We start from the raw sequence: 17529 nt of genomic DNA, 5'->3' as shown, positions 1-17529 counted from the left end.
GAGACACCGAAAGGGATTCCTCTGTTTCCCCATTTTTCTAAAAAACTTAGTGGAAAAAACCTTTTGGCTTTAAACAGAAAGGGTAAAAACTTCAAGAGGACTTACAGGTTCAAAGGGATGACCTCGGACAATGTACGATTATTTGTAGTCGCCAGAAGGATAGCGAAGACTGAAAGAAGACGGATCCAATGTATAAACTCTGGAACCACGTACTCATCAAGGGTAAAGTACAGATTTAATTAGGGAGCACCTTTATAGTCATGTGAGGATTGTGAGCGGTGAAATTCCCGCTCACAAAACAAGAGAAGTCCCCTACCGCTTGATTTGGATCTCACCGTCGAACGTGGGAGACAAGGGAGTTGTTAGAATTTAATGCTGTCAAAATCAGGGTGCTGAAGCGTCAGGGGCATGCCCTAAAACGCGCACAGGTGCAGGCTTATGACGTCAAAATCCACATTTTCTTCCAAGGAGTCGAAAAGTAGGATTTTAAGGGGCTATTGTGGGGACCGATCGATTGATGGGCCCATAGGGTTCAGAATTGGTTCGGGATTGTTGGGCCCGTGGCCCATCCGAGGCCGAAAACCCGTCCGAGGGCACCATGCTCCTCAGCAGTATGCGTCCGAGGACGATCGCATCCGAGGACGATCAGGACGTGGTCTCACTGCGATCAGGTCTCAGAATTAGGTCACCACAATGGATAGAGTAGCCGACTAAAGATGAAAGAGATAAGGCAAACAAATATCTGTAACTATAGCTGCCTCCGCATTAATGACCTCTCAACCAACTCTCTGACCGCATTAATGTGGAGGTGACACCTGAACAATAAGGAAGCAGCCTTACAGCTGCCCATAGGAAGTTCCAAGAGATACCAGATGGGACAGAAAGAAATCCCCCGGACACAACCAACACGTGTGCGGTAAGGATAGAGCGCAAAGGGGAGTATATAAACTAAAAGAATAACCTGAGAAAGGGGATCGGAAGAGAAAAAGTAAAAGGAAGAACAGACATAAACTAGAAAGAAGAAAGTAAGAGAAGAAAGAGGGAGTCGCACTATTCACTAAAGAAAAACATCCACGATACCAATTTTTAAACTTTGATCGTACTGGAGATTAAGTCTTTGGAGGAGATATCATAGTTAACCTAGTTCTTTACACCCACGCTCTAAAATCATATTGTCTGGGCCTTTTACGTACGAACTCATTACTGCTTAGGTTCGTCACCAAATTGTGTCCTTACATTATGTATTATGTAGTGAATATAGGCAAATTTTTTAATTAAAATTTTTTCTTTTAAAAATTATGTATTAAAAGATTTACCACGTACTTAGTACAAACTACAAAACAAATAGGTATATAAATCTTAGAAATCATTGAATTATGTTAGATTTATGTATTTTACTAATAATTAATAAATATAATGATCAAGGTCAAGAACCTTATGGCTCAACTAGTACTTCTTATTGCTATCAATTAAAAAAAAAAAAAAAAAAAAACCTAGTACTTCTTATTATTCCAATGGAAATATTTGTATATAGTTCAAATCTTCTTACCCTCAACTATTGATGTAAAATAATAATAATAATAATCTATAATAATCAAAGAGATTGGTTCATTGTAAGAACCAAGTGGAGTTGTTGAGAAGGAGAAATACAATAGAAGTATAATGAGTTTTTTTTTTTTTTTTTAAATAATTCGATAGTTATAATGAAAAAAGGAGAATTTGAATTATATAGATATTTCCATTGCAAAAATCAGATATCAGTTGAGGTACAAGACACTTGACAATAGAACTTTAATGAGATTAATTATGGGTTAATCACATTTCCCCTACTTACCTATGGCTATTAACATTAAGTAAAATAGGATGATAAATTGGGTTTTCTAATTTCCATTTTTAATTTTTTCTTTTTAGCTTATGTCATATACATGGCTTCGGCCAAAGTGATGAGGTATGTATATTTGTTATTTCGGTTTCAAATCTAATTGCAAGAATTTTATTTGTTTTGCAAATTTAGTTACAACACTATAGAAATCTTTTAATCTTAGCATTAAGATTTGTCCAAATAAAGGTATAGGATTAAGATTTGTGCGAAGTTAGATATGTTACTTAGCATAATATGAGCCACTTCTAGGGTTCTCATCTTCGGAATTTAACTTTTATCATCAGATAATGTGTTCAATATTCTTTAAATGTGTTGTCAAAAGTAAAAAATAATATTAGGCGTGTAAGCCCCTTGATGCATGGAATGATACAGTGATACATTATTGAATCAAAAGCAAACAATACAAAGGGTTGGTCGTAGCAAGAAACTACAACAGCCGTTGAGGCCTGTGGAGCTTGAAGCTAAGGGTTTTGAAGAGGGGTTGCTATTTGCTAGGGACATTGGTGCCTGAGAGATAGTGCATGAGGCTGATTCTCTTGTGTCTTGTGGTTTCAAATGTTATAACAGGTCAATCTCCTCCACCATCATCAATAGCCTCGGTAGTATATGGCATCACTTCCTTATCACATGAGTTTCTTCGATTTAAAGTCACACATACTCTGAAGGCATGAAACCAATCAGCCTACTTGTTAGCAAAACATGTTCAAAGTATTTTAGTATTATGTTACTTGAATTGAGGAGAGCTCTTATTTTTTAGAACACACTAATGATGTAACTTATTTTCTTTCAAATGAATGAAATTCCAATTTTCCTATCAAAAAATTAAAAAGTTAAGCCAAAAACCCTAGATACATTTTAAAATCTATTATGATTAGTATAATATCACTTTTCCAAAGTCCACCATTAACTTCTTATATTGTACGCTAATCACAACATGCTACTCATAATATCTTCTTTAAAAAATAATGCCTTCTTTAATTAAAGAAAATTCATAACATTTTTTTGATAGATACAAAAATTGTGAAAAATCATACTACTCAATAACTGTGATGGAAAAAAAGTGCAAAATTTTTCACATCTCTAGACAGCTATGACTTATTAAATCCTCACACGATTAGGATCTTGTTGTAATTGCATTGAAAGCCCATTTGGCTAAGGTATCAATTGCTAAATTATGGTTGTACAAAATGATTATCTAACTTGTAGACATGGAGAAATTATTTGGCTAAAATTTATTACATCCGAGTGTCCATGTGTGCTCACACACAAGTGTTTTACAATTGAAAACGTGGGTTCAGTCTCAATAAGCCGTTAGTACACTACCCAAATCCCTGTGTTCTAACTTAACAACTAATTCTTCTCAAAGAAAAAGGAACTTGAGTCCCACATCGCCAAAGTAGGAACTAACTTAGGAGCTTATAACCATCGCTAGTCTACTCAAAAAAAAAAAAAAAAAGTTGTAAAACATGTGTGCAACAGTCACTTCCCAAATTATCTTATAATATAACCTCAAGTCCAATAGAATGGATTGAATGGCACCACTCGGCAACCCAGTTTGTACCTGATCTGGGCCCGTACCCATCTCTGCTATCCCCCGGCCCTGTACGGGGCCCCAAGTAGAGAGACATCTCATCTTTTATTTTATTTTTTAAAAAAGAGACTTATTATTCTCACGTTGAGCTTCTGAGTTTTTTATTTTTTATTTTTTATTTTTATAGAACTATTTGAGTTGTTATTCAAAAAAAAAAAAAAAAGGAATGGGACCACCTGGGGTACAAAGCCAAGGGCAGCTTTAGACTCACGCTAGACCTACCAATTTTTCTTTTTTAAAAAATTACTATCTATAAAAAATGGTTACAATATCTTTTTTATATTTTATAATTAGATTATTGGAATGAGAGGGATTTGGACTCTAGATTATTAGATTGGAAACCCTAGGAAGGGGGGACAGAGCTAGAACCAAAGGTGATCAATTGCAATTGTTGTATATTTGTTATGGAAATTGTAAGGAAAGAATTTGAAATAGTAAACATTGTATAACAACTATTTTTAAGGTTATTGGGGCAATTTCAGTTGTTGTATATCTGCTTTTATGATGGCAAAAGTAAGGAACTAAGAGCATCTCCAATGGTCTATGTAAAAGCAAAATTTTCTCTATAATAGAAAATGAGACCAAAAAAAGCCACTCCAATAGATTCCCTATACCCAATTTTTTTTTTTTTTTGGCTCATGAACAGTAGCTCATCAAGTCTGATGGGTTACTATTCATTTTTCAAAATTTTTTTTTCCTATTATAATAATCAGGTGTTGAATAAAAAAATATTGGAAAATGTGTAGTTGTTAAAAAAAATGAAGAAATAATATTTAAATGAGATAGAGAATCTGTTGGAAAGTGTATTTGAAAAAGTAGGTAGATAAAAGGTAAAAGTTACTGTTCATTCTCCAAACAGTACAAAAATTTGATGAATTTGCTGGAGATGCTCTAAGGACCAAATGGGATTTGAAGTCGGGGCATGAAAAAGATTCAAGAAATGGCACCATTTTTCTTACTCCCCCCCCGCCCCCTTTTTTTCTTTGTCAATTCTCCTTAAAGGTTATTGTTTTTTGTATATGAGTGAGTTGTATGTGTGAATAGTTTTTTTTTTTTTTTTTTTTTTTTTTTCATTTTTTTGCATTCCTTTTGTAATTTTGTAATGGTGAACTATAAAATTTTGGGTTAAAAAGTGTAATTATTCACTTTATTTTATTGCAATTGGTTTGTCCATGAGTCAATGCTTAGTATTTGTAGGAAAACATGTAAACCCCCCCTTCCCTCCCCCCAAAAACAAATAAGAGCCTCATCGCATACATGAAGCGTGTGTGATAAGGTTTTCATGCATGCGATGAGGTTAGGGCCAAAGTTTGAGCATTTTATTCGGAACTTTAAGGAGAAATATTTTTTGGTCAATTTAATATTTTATGATCTATTTGTATCAACCACTCAAATTAAATTGTTGATATTCAGTATGTTTTTAACTTTTAACCATGTTCTTTGAACCCCCATGTTCTCTCATAGTCTCAACTAGGCATTTTAAAGCCCAATTAGTATTTATTTATTTATTTTTAATGCTATTGACAGTTGATTTGACAAATTTTAACCTCTTTACAATCTCTGTTATATCATTGTTTGACTCTCCTAGCTCAAAAAGGCAACTCCACTTTAGTATCGACAAATTTCACGAAGATCAAGATAGTGAAAGAATAAAAATCAAGTAGAGGACCATCATGCACTCTTGACATGATGGTCACTTTACAAATAAAAAGTTCTTTTAGGTGGGTGGGGGGGGGGGGTAAGGGCCAAAATTCAAATTTCTAGGAATGAGGTTTCCATACATTTACACTTGGATTAGGTTAGAGTAGAATTTCTATTTTGTATAAATAAAAAATTTAAAAAATCAAGTAAAGGAGTAGCCTATGTGCAGGATGAGAGACTACAGAGTAACACAAAGAAGAGGAGTAGCCTATGTGCAAGGTTGGATGTTTTTTGTCTAATATTTTGGTCATTAAGTAGAAGATTTTGGATTAAAATTAAAAAAGCTTGCTTTTAATTCCTTTCATTTTGTTTCATTTAATTGCTATGTTACTTACTTTTCCTATTCATTTAACGAGAAATTTCCTTTCACTCACCTTCATCTCCGAGTTTACCTTCTAAAAAAAAATACAAACAATAATATAGGCAATTTTTTACACATTTTTTATAGGCAGTTAAATGTACAATTGGGACTAAAATAATGGTTATAAATAATAGACTTTTTTTAACGCTGATTATTTATTTGCTATATTCCAATTTAGGGACATGGATTTTAAATCGTAGTTGTGCAATTTCCTCAGGTACGGCGGACTCCTTCAAGATTTGGTAGTTATAAGGTGAATTGTGCTTTACATTATAATTCCTTTTTGAATTCATTAGAAATGCAAATGGTCAAGTGATTGCTGCTAAGAGTTCAAAATTGCCTTCTTTGGCCTCTTGATTGGATTCATTTGTTTTTGCTGTGGTTGCTATTATTCGGTTTTGTTCATAATTTAGTTTGTTTGAATTGGAAATTGAATTGGATAATAAAGAGTCAGTTCAACACTTAAGGCTTTTACTACCTTCTGCGCCTACATTTAATGACACTTTTTTTTTTGGGTTTTTTATGGTTACCATCTTATGAAAGTTGGAGGAGTTTTGATCACCTAAATTTTGCGTTAAGTGAAGACACTCTTTTCTTTACAAGCAAGGGTAGGGTCACCAGGTCTTTGGAGCATGTTATTTTGAACCAACTCAAGATTTAATCCGACTCTTATGACCTGTTGATAAATAGTTAAATCCAACCAAAAACCTCTTTATTCATACCTAAAATCCTTTTTACGGCCTTCAACTTAGCATAAATCATTTACATAAGAACTCTTTATGCTCAACCCAAAAATTGTAAAACTTGAAAAGGTTTAGGACCAGATAAGGAAGATGCCCTAAATGTGATGAGGTTTGGTGTGTGATCTGAGAAGTTTTTTTTTGCCACTTAGCATGATTTTCCTAATATATTCGTTATATGGCAGGAAAACTAAACATAATAGTTATGTAGTAGAAGCAAAACCTAGGTAGCAAGATCAAATCAAAGAAGAGAAGAGAGAAACAAATCTGGAGAAGAGAATAGCTCTGATCAACGCATAAAGGATCTTGAGTTTTTAAGACTCGAGTTCCACGTGGACTTCTTTAGTCCACCGTAGCTTTTCCACCACTTAGAACTCAAAGACTCGAGTTTATTCGTAGAACTTGAGTCTCAAAAACTCAAGATACTACTTAACTAATATGTTTGGTTCTAATTCTACATAACGAAAACATTAGAGAAATCATGCTAAATGGCAAAAATAAACCCCCTGTTATCTGATAAACCAGAGGCCAGGAACTCCATGAAGGTATGATCAAATCTAGTTAACCACTCCATGTTACATGAGCTTGACTAACTTCTTACCTAACTTCTTCATGGAAAGTTAAGACAGTATTCAATGCTAAATTATTAGGCTCTAAGTGTGGGTTTGAATATTGCTTATTTTGTTGAAAACTGAAAACAATAAAAAAATAATTTCCAATTACTATTCATTAATGAAATACTGTTCATTTGCCTATTTGAGGCACTGGACTTAAAAAAAAAACAAAAAACAAAAAAGACAAGCACAGAAAAGAAGTGACTCCTCTCTATAACCCCTCCTACAGAAAAAACAAGCAGAGTCCCCTGTTAAGCCCGATGCAGCTACCTTGCTCTTGTTGATCATATATACTTCAAGGAAAGCCAACCAATGAAACTATACTTACAAATTGCATTTGAACACCATATTAGCTTACACCAAGACACCTCTTCTTTCTTGCTTCTGAGTCTCTCCCTTGACTCAGAAGAAGCTGACCAGATTGCGATGTACTCTTCCTTGACCTTCAGCAGATTCAGCTTGCCCTGGATTTTAACCAGGTTTTTAGATCTTGTTGGCTTCCAGATTTGACCCTTATTCTTCAAAACACTAACTAAAATAACTTAGCTTCAACGGCATTTACTACATCATAGACCATTCTATGTCCAGAAAATTTGATAAATAATACCATCGAAGATGCCATCTATCTAGTCAGACCCCCCAAAAAAAAAAACACCTCTTTCATCCCAAAGCTTTTTATTTTTATTTTTTTATATGTCTCTTTCATCCCAAAACTTTATAGCATAGGAACTGCATGTTTAGCCACTTCCCTAAGTTTCAATAATTTCCACGACCCCTATGTACACTCTTGGGGACCTTCACTATCTAGAGGCATTTACCCAGTTGCCCTTCAACAACACCTCATGGACCTATGCTACCCACAAGAAACCAGCTTGAGTGGACATATTCAATGTGACTTATAAGTACTTCCATATTCCAATATTCCACCCTTCTAAGCCCCAAACCTTCCATTTTGAGTGCATATTTGATCCCACTTAGGAAGCAATACATGAGCATTCCTGACCAGTACATCTGGACACTATGCAGCATCGAGTGAATTAGGAGTTCGCCTAAGAAAGAGGGTTGTAATCCAAGAGTTAAACCTAGCAATGATCTTCTTGGTTAGAGGATTGCAGTCCTTTGAGCTAAGCTTTCTAGTGATAACGAGGTTTTCCAAAAATTATGATTGGGAGGTTTCCTGCTTTGAATTGCACAAAAAGGGATTTGTAGCAGGAGATCAAGAGTTACAGCAGCACAAAATACCCCACTCTTGTTCCCAATTATAGAAAAACCAGAAAGACCATTGAAGTTCTTCAGCGCATCCCTTATCAGTTGTTTTAAAGGTAGATCAGCAACTACAAATAGTAAAAGATCATCTATAAAGGTCAAATAAGTAATTCTTTGGCCTGCACATTGGGATGGAACTTAAAGTTCTGAGATTCACTGAATCTTGATCTCGTTATTTTAATAAAAGCCTCCATTTCAAGGACAAAAGGATAGAGGAAAAAGAGCCCCCTGTCTAATAGCTTTCCCACACTTAAAAGTATCCTACCAAACCTTCATTTATTGTCATAGAATATTTTGGGCTTATGATACACCTTACTTATCAAAAGAAAAAATACCTCACAAACCCATCCCACCCAACCCACCCATTTAACATTCATTCACATACATAATTACAAATGCCAAAAACTTATAAATTACCAAGAAACAAACACTGAGGAAAAAAAAATGAAGAACACAAAGAACAAATGAAACCAAGATTCCAGAAACCCTACCTCTGAAGCACTAAGAAATTGGAAAACAATGTGTGGTAATATGGAAGAATGCTGGCATTCTTGCCGGCTCAAGAGGATTTGTTTCTCATTCATCATAGGATCCTTGAGAGCTCTCATTTAAGGAATACGTAATTGGTAGTTGGCTTTGGTGAAACGTTAGGGTTTTGAGAATTCCCAATCAATTATAAACCGGTTGCACTTTTGGATTAATTTTACCACCCCTAAATTTTCAGTGATAACTGCTCACCAACTAATGAGCAAGCAGGATGTTTTCAGAGATACTCATCCCCTTGACAAAGTCAGAGTTAATATGATTATCAAATAAAAAAAATAAAAAAATAAAAAGTCAAGAGTTAATAATTTCATTCTAGCAGCCATAGAGTCTATTAGCAAGGATTTTGGAAATACACTCATATTGCACATTTCAACATGATATATGTCTGTTGTAATCATCAACTCTTGACAGTTTCTCAACGTTGGGGATCAAAATAATCATAGTGGAATTTTCTTCTCCAAGAAATCCATCAGATTGGAATAAGGAAGTCACTGCCAAGCACACATTTTGTTGCACAACAAACCAGGAATTTAATATAAAAAAAAGAACCTGAATCTATCAGGTCCATCACTCCCAAAATAGAATGTAGAGATTTTCTCCTACTCCTTTAACAAAAGAAATAATGAACTTCTATTTCAACTAGGAAAAGAAAAACAACACACAATCCTTATTCAACTAGAAAAAGGGAAATATCGTAAATTCAACTAGAAAAAAGAAAACAACACAAAATTTAATTTTAACTAGGAAAATGAAAACAGTAAAGATACAACAAATTTGTTACAATTGATCTGCAACAAACATGCAAAGCAATATGCTCATGCTCTATCAATTGGTTAAAAATTAGAAGTCAATGGTCAAAATTACATGGAAACCAAAAGTTCAACAAATCCCATATAATCTTAGCAACCAATACAAGAAGAAATAAATAAGTAGAAATTAGTACCGCAGGCAAACAGCATCCCCAATGGGGCCATGTCCAAAAAAAACTTAGGCCACTGAAATTGACCGGTCCATGCTTACTAATTTATATAAATGCACTGACTACTTCCATTTCAATGAGCAGCAGTTTAAAAATGTGGTGACCTTAAAGGGTTCTTTCAATTTTTCTCTAGGTCTTCCTTGTTTTCAATTTTTTTCTAGGTCTTCCTAGGTAATTAAAAGATGTTGAAGCAAAAGAAATAGAAGCACTACCAGAATTCTGTTTCAACCAGGGAATGCCAATTGTTGCCAAGGTTGGTGTATATGGGAGCACAGTGGCCTGAACCTTATTCATATGCCTCAGGTACAAACCATTAAAGAAGAATCTTAGCCTTCCAGTTTTGAAGTCGTACGAACATAACCTACCTCGTATAGACAAATACACAACTTCATCATGGAAATTTTGAGCATCCACTACAAAAGAATCCCCAATCGTTTCAGGAGAGTGCCGTACACGATGGATATAATGATCCCTTGATTCTTCACCAAATTGATCTATATTTACATGGTGCTTAAGAACCCAAATGGGCTTGCAAGGATCTGTTAACATCCAGACCCTAAGTTCAGGCATATCTACACACACATAATGAAGATACCCATCTGAATCCCCAAGGCAAGCCAGTCTCACTACATATCTATCCAACCACTTAGGACCTGGTACTGTAATGACTCCAGATAACTCCTCATCCACCTCAAAAGTGATAATGTTCTGATTCTTCGTCAACCAGTAAAACCTTCCATTAACATAAATATGTTTGTTCTTGTGAAGCTCATCCTTGCAATAGCACACTTCAAGGGAAGTTTTCCATTTCCCTGTCTCCGATGAGTAGATCACAAAGGAGTAGGAATTTTGGTCATGTTTTGGTCGCTGAATGCTGACCACTTTAAAGCTAGGGATCATCTTTGCTGAAGAACCAAATGGGTAGAAAGCCAATCCGAAGATGCTACCAACATGACAGTCAGTGGTTCTCAAGGTTAACCGTTCCTGGGTCATTGGGTTCCAAACAACTATGTCCAGCACCTCTACATCCCTAGTTCGACGACTTCTATAACAGATGAGTCCATCACATGAAGCCATAACGACAGAAGTCAGTTGAGGGAAACTTTCATCCATCAATTTAAATATGCCCAATTCACCATTAACACTAGCGTAAAGGAAATAATCATCTCCACGAAAATTCCCCCCATACTCCTTAAACTCTTGAACAAGGAGTCCTGAAATGCATCTTGACCTCTGATGGTGAATCCGCACAAAGGATGGATCAGATATAAGGCTCGTCCATCTCTTGGAGACACACTTGCACCTTAAAAGGTTCTTAGCTGACAAGCGACTTAAAATTTCCATTGCTAAGTCTTCATTTGAAAAAATGACTTCCATTTTTCTTATGAACAAAAACCCAAGTTATAACAAGCTGCAAATGATACAAACAAGAAAGTATTACTATAAAGTATAAACCCAAGTCATAACAGATATAATCACTTCAAAAATCTGCAGTGACACCAAATTGTTACAAAATAACAGAGGTCCAAACTAATGTCCCAATTAATACAGTTTTCAAGACCTGTAAATACAGTTCACTTTTGTCCTATATTGACATTTGACTCCAATTGAAGAAGCAGAATGGAAGACATTTGGAGTGTTTAATTTATTCTCCAGATTCCATTATATGCTAAGGGTTACACATTTCACATAAGCGTGAGTTCCTTTCTCTCTAAGTCCAAACAGCCACATCAAAGAAGTAGAAACTCACCATATAGGCAGATATCCAAACTAGACCATATCCTCCTACCAGATTTTCACACTCAGTTATTCATATAGTTATAATTGATGTAGGGAAATTTGGAATTTTTGTCTATGTCTGCTAGTGGTGGATTTAGAACAGTTACAGAAAAGGGTTATGAGTTTTTTTTTTTTTAAAAATAAAAATAAAAACTCAAAAGTGGTTGGGTGAGTTACATGAAGGTTTTTTGCTATAAAAAAGTATGTGGTTTCAATAGGGAAAAAAAAAATTGATTTTTGATTGAAAAGAGCTAAGAAGAGCAGGGAATATTCTGCACAATTTGTGAATAGTGTGCAGTTGAAAAAGAAAAAGAACCATAATCAAATTCCTCCCAAACCTCAAAAAACTCAATATTTCATTGATAAAAAATATTAAATTCTTTAATAAAGTTGTCTTTGAAAGCCAAAATTATGAAAATTCTGAGTCCCAATTTCTCAAAATATTTTTAAAATGCAAGAAGGAAAAAAAAAAAAAAAAAACATAGTCCTCTCTTAAAGTTGATTTCTCTCATTTTAAATTCCAAACTTCTCTCTCAACAACCAAACAGAGCAAGAAGAATCTATATAAATTCAACCAAAAAAAAAAAAAGAAAAAAAAAAAGCTATCTTTACTACCACTATGGAGTGTGTGATTCTGTATGGTTTTTGCATAGATAATATATCTGAGATTGAAATCACATGAGAGAGAAAGTTTTTACTGTTAAATTGCAGAGAGACTAAAGTGAAACTCAGATTGGCAAGAGGGTAGAAAGTAAAGTGTTTTGGATCCTTGATTGATTTTACTCAAATTGTAATCAACTTGATTAAGTAACCAATTATGTATTCAGATTAAATTTCTTAATAACCATAGTTTAAACATATCACTGAATAATGATGAAATGCAAGAAATTAAATACACAGCCCTGTGGCAAAGAAGTGAAAAACCTACAAAAGCATCTATAGGAAACACCACTACATGGATAAACAGTAACACTAAGAAGAATTTCAATATTTAGAATTGAAGTTTACAGTAGAGACACACTCATATCCCTATTCTTTCCCCTATAGAAACTTATTGATGTGACCCCACAATTTGCTCCAAGTTGCTTGGGTAGAACAAGAGTCCAATTTCTATCCAATTTCTATATGAACACAAGTCACAACTAGATGGTGGTTATGTCAACAAAAACAAAAAACGGATGGTGCTCATATAGAAATTTTCAAACCAATAAGCTAATATATTAGGTTGCAGATAATAAATGTGGAAAATGTATACACATTGCACTTGTGTAATATAAGAACAATGCCCTACATGAAAATCATTATAAAAAAATTAAGGACATGGTAAAATTGATATATAATTCAAAATTAAAGAATTTGTGTTTGTGTGTCTCTCATATGCATTGGAAGTAGAGGTAATTTACACAACTTTAAAGAGCAACAACCATAGAGACACATTGTTTCCATGGTAATTTAAAGTGATAATTTTTTTAACCATGCTTCTCATCCCTATCTTTTGAAACTTTAATTAACGAGGTATTCCATGTAAGAAAAGCACATAACAAAGACCCAAAACACTACTACCTGCCATCATATATATATATATATATATATATACATATATACTTAAAGCCAAAGCTGAAAGAAAATCTAAAATCTAATTATATTCTTCTTTTTTTTTTTTTTTTTTTGAGAATAATTATATTCTAAATTGGATAGCTAATTTTGACCCACATGACCCATTTAAAATTTTTAATTTTTGTGCCAAAATGAATGATGCATTAACACTTGACATAAAAACCAAGAAGACTATAATAATAGCACTCAAACCTCTTAAAGCTTATCTTTTTATTTTTAAAAAATGTATTAAAAGAAATATGTGCCTCCTCTCTTACATCACATACATAGACAACTGATCTTCCCACCCTAATGCTCTCAGTTTCTAGCCTTTTTTAGTCCCTCAAATCCCTTTCTAAACTCAGCTACCTAGGCCTTAGCACAGCCACAGCATTAAATTCTCCAAAATATAGTTTTGTCTTAGAAAACACAAAGCTTGAAATTCAGAGGCCTAAACGTCTCAAAAGTTTTGAAAAACAAATAGGATGAAAAGGGATTCCATAAAAAAGTGACAATCATAACATAGTCCTCCTCTTGTGACAGTAAATTTGATTTCAATTAAATTCCAAGTTTCTGTGTCTCAGCAACCAAACAGAGCATGAAGATTAATCAATAAAAATTCAAACAATACAAAAGAAGCTACCTTTACTACCTGTATGGTTTTTGCATCACATCAAAGAATCATTCAGAGAGAGAAACATGAAAGTTCTGATAATAAAAATCAGATGAAACAGAGAGTTTTTTTTACCTTTCTAAATAGCAGAGAGACCGATCACAGTCTATGTTTTCCCGGAGAGTGTGGAAAATAAAACATCGTCGTACGCCGACCAAACTGGTTTTTAGATTCGGCGATATGTACTTAGTGAAAATTGTTTTTTTCTTTTAAAAACTTCGATGGTTTCTAGATTCGGTGATAAGTGTTTTGTGGTGAGTTCTAACTTAAATCGAGTTAGTAATACTTTTCGGGTTTCCATGCATTCATGTAATTATTACGATATTTCTCACAAAAAAAAAAAAATGTAATTATTACGATATAGTACTTTGACTTGTGACTTGTAAAAATTTGATAAGTTAAAAATAAAAATTAAAAAAAAAAGTTAAAATATTTGTTTGATCCAAAGGCTGAGATTAAAAAGTCAATCTTCAACTTTTTTATCTCACCCTCTAGTTTAGTTTTGTTGCAATTACTATTGCATATGTGATAAAAATTACCCGTTGAACTATCCTATTTAAGTAAAAATATCATTTTGGTCCTTATATTTTGAGGTAACTATTAATTTAATTTCTACATTGTGAAAACAATCAATTAAGTCAATGTTATTTTTAAAATTGCTGTTAATTTGATCCCCTACTGTCAAATCATAACGTTTTTTTTGCACTTTCTTGACAACCAAATACAAAAACACAAAACAAATTTATTAATCTTCAACTAGTAGACATATATATCAACTCAACACCTACTGCAAACCTAGATTTGGACTGAAAATGACTACAAATTGAAAATAATAGGTACCAAATTAACTACAAGTTTAAAATAATATGGACCAATTTGAATGCCACAAAAATGTAAAGACCAAATTAATTGCAAGTTGAAATATTATGGACCAAATTGATTCTAACCCAAAATGGTATATTCACCAATTTTTTAACTAAAAGTCTCCTTGTAGATACTTAACATACTTCTCTTTTGGTCTAAAAATGTTTCAATCTCTTCTGCTTCAACATTTATTGATTGCCAAGGAAGACCAAGAAAAAAAACTAAAAGAACAATTAAGGTCACCACAATTTTAAAACCCAGATCAACCTAATATATGTCAAATGTGGGTCTTAGTACACACTCAATCAACATCCAATTGATCTGTGGTGTCACATCCACTATAAAAAGGATTTTCCTTGACTCTTTTTATTCTCATTAATCTTTTTAGGTTAAAAGTTGAAGAGGTATAAAGAGATTTGGTTTTGTGACAAACAAGAAAGATCTTCGTGAGTAGATCTTCTATGATAATAATTATTGAAACGTTGAATGCTAACTTTTACTGGTATAATGGTTTTGTTTTGCTTCATCTTTTTACTTTTTGTTGAAATCCAAAATATCACAAGAATCGTATTGAGGCCCAAAAATCACAAACATTGAAATCTAAACCCAATTAAGCCCTTAAAGAAAGGGCAAGGCCCAATCCGCCGACCAAGACCCACTTAAAATAAGTAAAAGGAAGCCCAAACCCATGAATGGGCAAGTTTTGGGCCTTAGAAAAGAAAGGAAAAGGAAAAAGGAAGCTCAACTTAGCCTTTGTAAGGGAAACTTCTTGGGGACCCTAGAAAAGGACTAGACCAGGATACCTTGGGACTCCCAGAAACCTGGGATCCTTGGGAAATGCAAAGAGAAATTAGCTGGGATTGGAACAACTCAAGAAAGCATGCTCATGGGCACAAAAACGAAGATGGGTATGTCCCATTAGGTGCCCATGATTTATAAAAAGGCTAATGACTTAGGAATCAACAATTCATAAATAAATAAATGAATGAATAAATAAAAAGAAGCTTGATACCTTAGGGAACGTAGGAAGGTAAACCATGAAGGAAGGTGGCTGGGATCTTTCAACTTGAGTGAGAGAGATCTGCCCATTTAAAGAAAATGACAAAAGGTGAAGTAGCCAAAAGGTGGGTTTGAAAAGTAGCATCTAGAAGCTTTGGAAAGAGAAGATTGAAAGTCAGCTCTTAGGATCTCCCAAAAGAGGAAGGTCAGCTGAGAACTTTTTGAGGGGAACCCTCAAAAGGGGAAAATAATAAGGAAATAAGGAAGGAACCATCCACCAATGTTACTAACACAACATTGGTCTTGGTACCTAAGGCAGCAGATGGAGGGAATCAGTGGTACATCAAAAATCCTAGGAAGGTACTATAAAAGGGGATGAAGCCATCAACAAAACCCATTCAGCAATAGAGAATCAGAGCAAAAAAGTCCTTTGAAAAACTTCTTTAGAATTCATAAAAGCAGAAAAAAGGGAAAACAATGTGAGGGATCCTAAGATAGGCACTAAGGGATACACTTAGATTCAAAGGGATTCAAATCTCAAAAGTCTTAGAAGTCTACAAAGAGCTATCTAAGTCTGTGACTTTTGAAATTATTTGGACCTTGCGACATACTCTAGTGGAGAAAGGATCTAATGTACTACAACTAAAAAAATAATGAAATATTACTTATCATTCCGATGATCTCTGATGTTTTATTTGCCTTTTATTATTCTTTTACTGTTCCTTTCCTTACTGTACAATACATGTATATTTTGTATGCATAAATGTGTATGTGTTGTAAGAATCATATTTTGTGCACAACTTGGTTTGAAATCAGCCCAACATAGCTGCAGTGAATCAAGCCTAGCCCACCAAACCACAAGCATAAGGCCCATGATCCCTGTTTTCTACTTGGGTCTGGATATTGTATAAAAAAAATTAATAAAAAAAATCCACACCTTTATATTTGATTTTTTCACCTTTGTATGGTGAAGGCCCTAAAGTCAAAATGGAATGCATGTTTTGGTATTTTTGATATAAGAGTTTTTTAATTTTTTGTTTAAAAAAAATAGAAGGAAAAAGAAAAGAGAATTGCATCTCCAACTAAAATTTTTAAGTTAATTAATAAATTAATGTAAATTGAGTTTTGAAAAACCAAAAAACAAAAAATTCAACAAAACTACGACAATATATAGAACATATAGACCTTGATATTTATCTTGGATATATTGTATGATTAATTAGCATTTGTCTAAAAAAATACTATTATTAAACAGTAAATTAAATTAAAATTTTTTCTCAAAATTTTTAAATTTTTTTTTTTTTGGGTTTGCTAGTTTGTTTTTTAGGGAAGAACGTGAAGTTCATGGTCTGGGAAAGAAGAAATGTTCTTACAAAAAACAAAAAAAGCAAAAAAAAAAAAAAAAACAAAAAACAAAAGAAAAGTAAAAAAAAAATATATATATATATATATATATTAATTAGATTAATGGTTATTTTAATTTTTTTTTTAATTTTCTTATCCAACTTTTTTTTTATTAATTAAATCTGTTGTTAAGGGGAAAATTTTTGATGTTCCCAAATAGAATATGGGGTAGCCAAGCCGAAACTCAACAATGGGCCCTTGAAATAAAGCCCAAAGGCTATCGGTGTGGTGTAAGTCCGCCTAAGTAAGAGATGGAGGTTGCACCCTAATAAGAAGACAACAATAAAACCCAATAAACACGTTAATATTGTTAGTTTGTTATATTATTAGTCTTTTTACGGCGTCATAGTTCAAATCAGTCCTCTAGCAGTACGGTATTATCTTCAGCGGTAGGGGTGAAATTATACTCAGAGTCCAGCAGTCAATGATTAAATAAATTTAGGAAAATGTTCACTCCTGGGGGTCCTTGTGTGTCTTGGTCAAGGGAATTTATAGTACTTTCAGCCATTATTATATCAATGTGAGGGAAAAATT

The 17529-nt window shown here is 33.6% G+C and overlaps 1 protein-coding gene across 1 annotated transcript; it reads right to left on the bottom strand.

Annotated features, from left to right (window-relative positions):
- Positions 1 to 9493: 9493 nt before the first annotated feature.
- Positions 9494 to 13998, bottom strand: LOC115987264 (F-box/kelch-repeat protein At3g17530-like). The gene is made up of 2 exons (XM_031110775.1): positions 13804 to 13998; positions 9494 to 11091 (listed from the first exon to the last, which is right to left on the bottom strand). Exon 2 carries the CDS (start codon positions 11055 to 11057, stop codon positions 9810 to 9812), a length of 1248 nt encoding a protein of 415 aa, XP_030966635.1. The 5' UTR covers positions 11058 to 11091; positions 13804 to 13998; the 3' UTR covers positions 9494 to 9809.
- Between the last annotated feature and the right edge of the window lie 3531 nt (positions 13999 to 17529).

The sequence above is a fragment of the Quercus lobata genome, chromosome 4 (assembly GCF_001633185.2).
Source record: "Quercus lobata isolate SW786 chromosome 4, ValleyOak3.0 Primary Assembly, whole genome shotgun sequence".
Classification (NCBI taxonomy): domain Eukaryota; kingdom Viridiplantae; phylum Streptophyta; class Magnoliopsida; order Fagales; family Fagaceae; genus Quercus; species Quercus lobata.
Note: the sequence above shows the minus strand (reverse complement) of the source record. Positions and strands in the feature narration are given on the sequence as shown.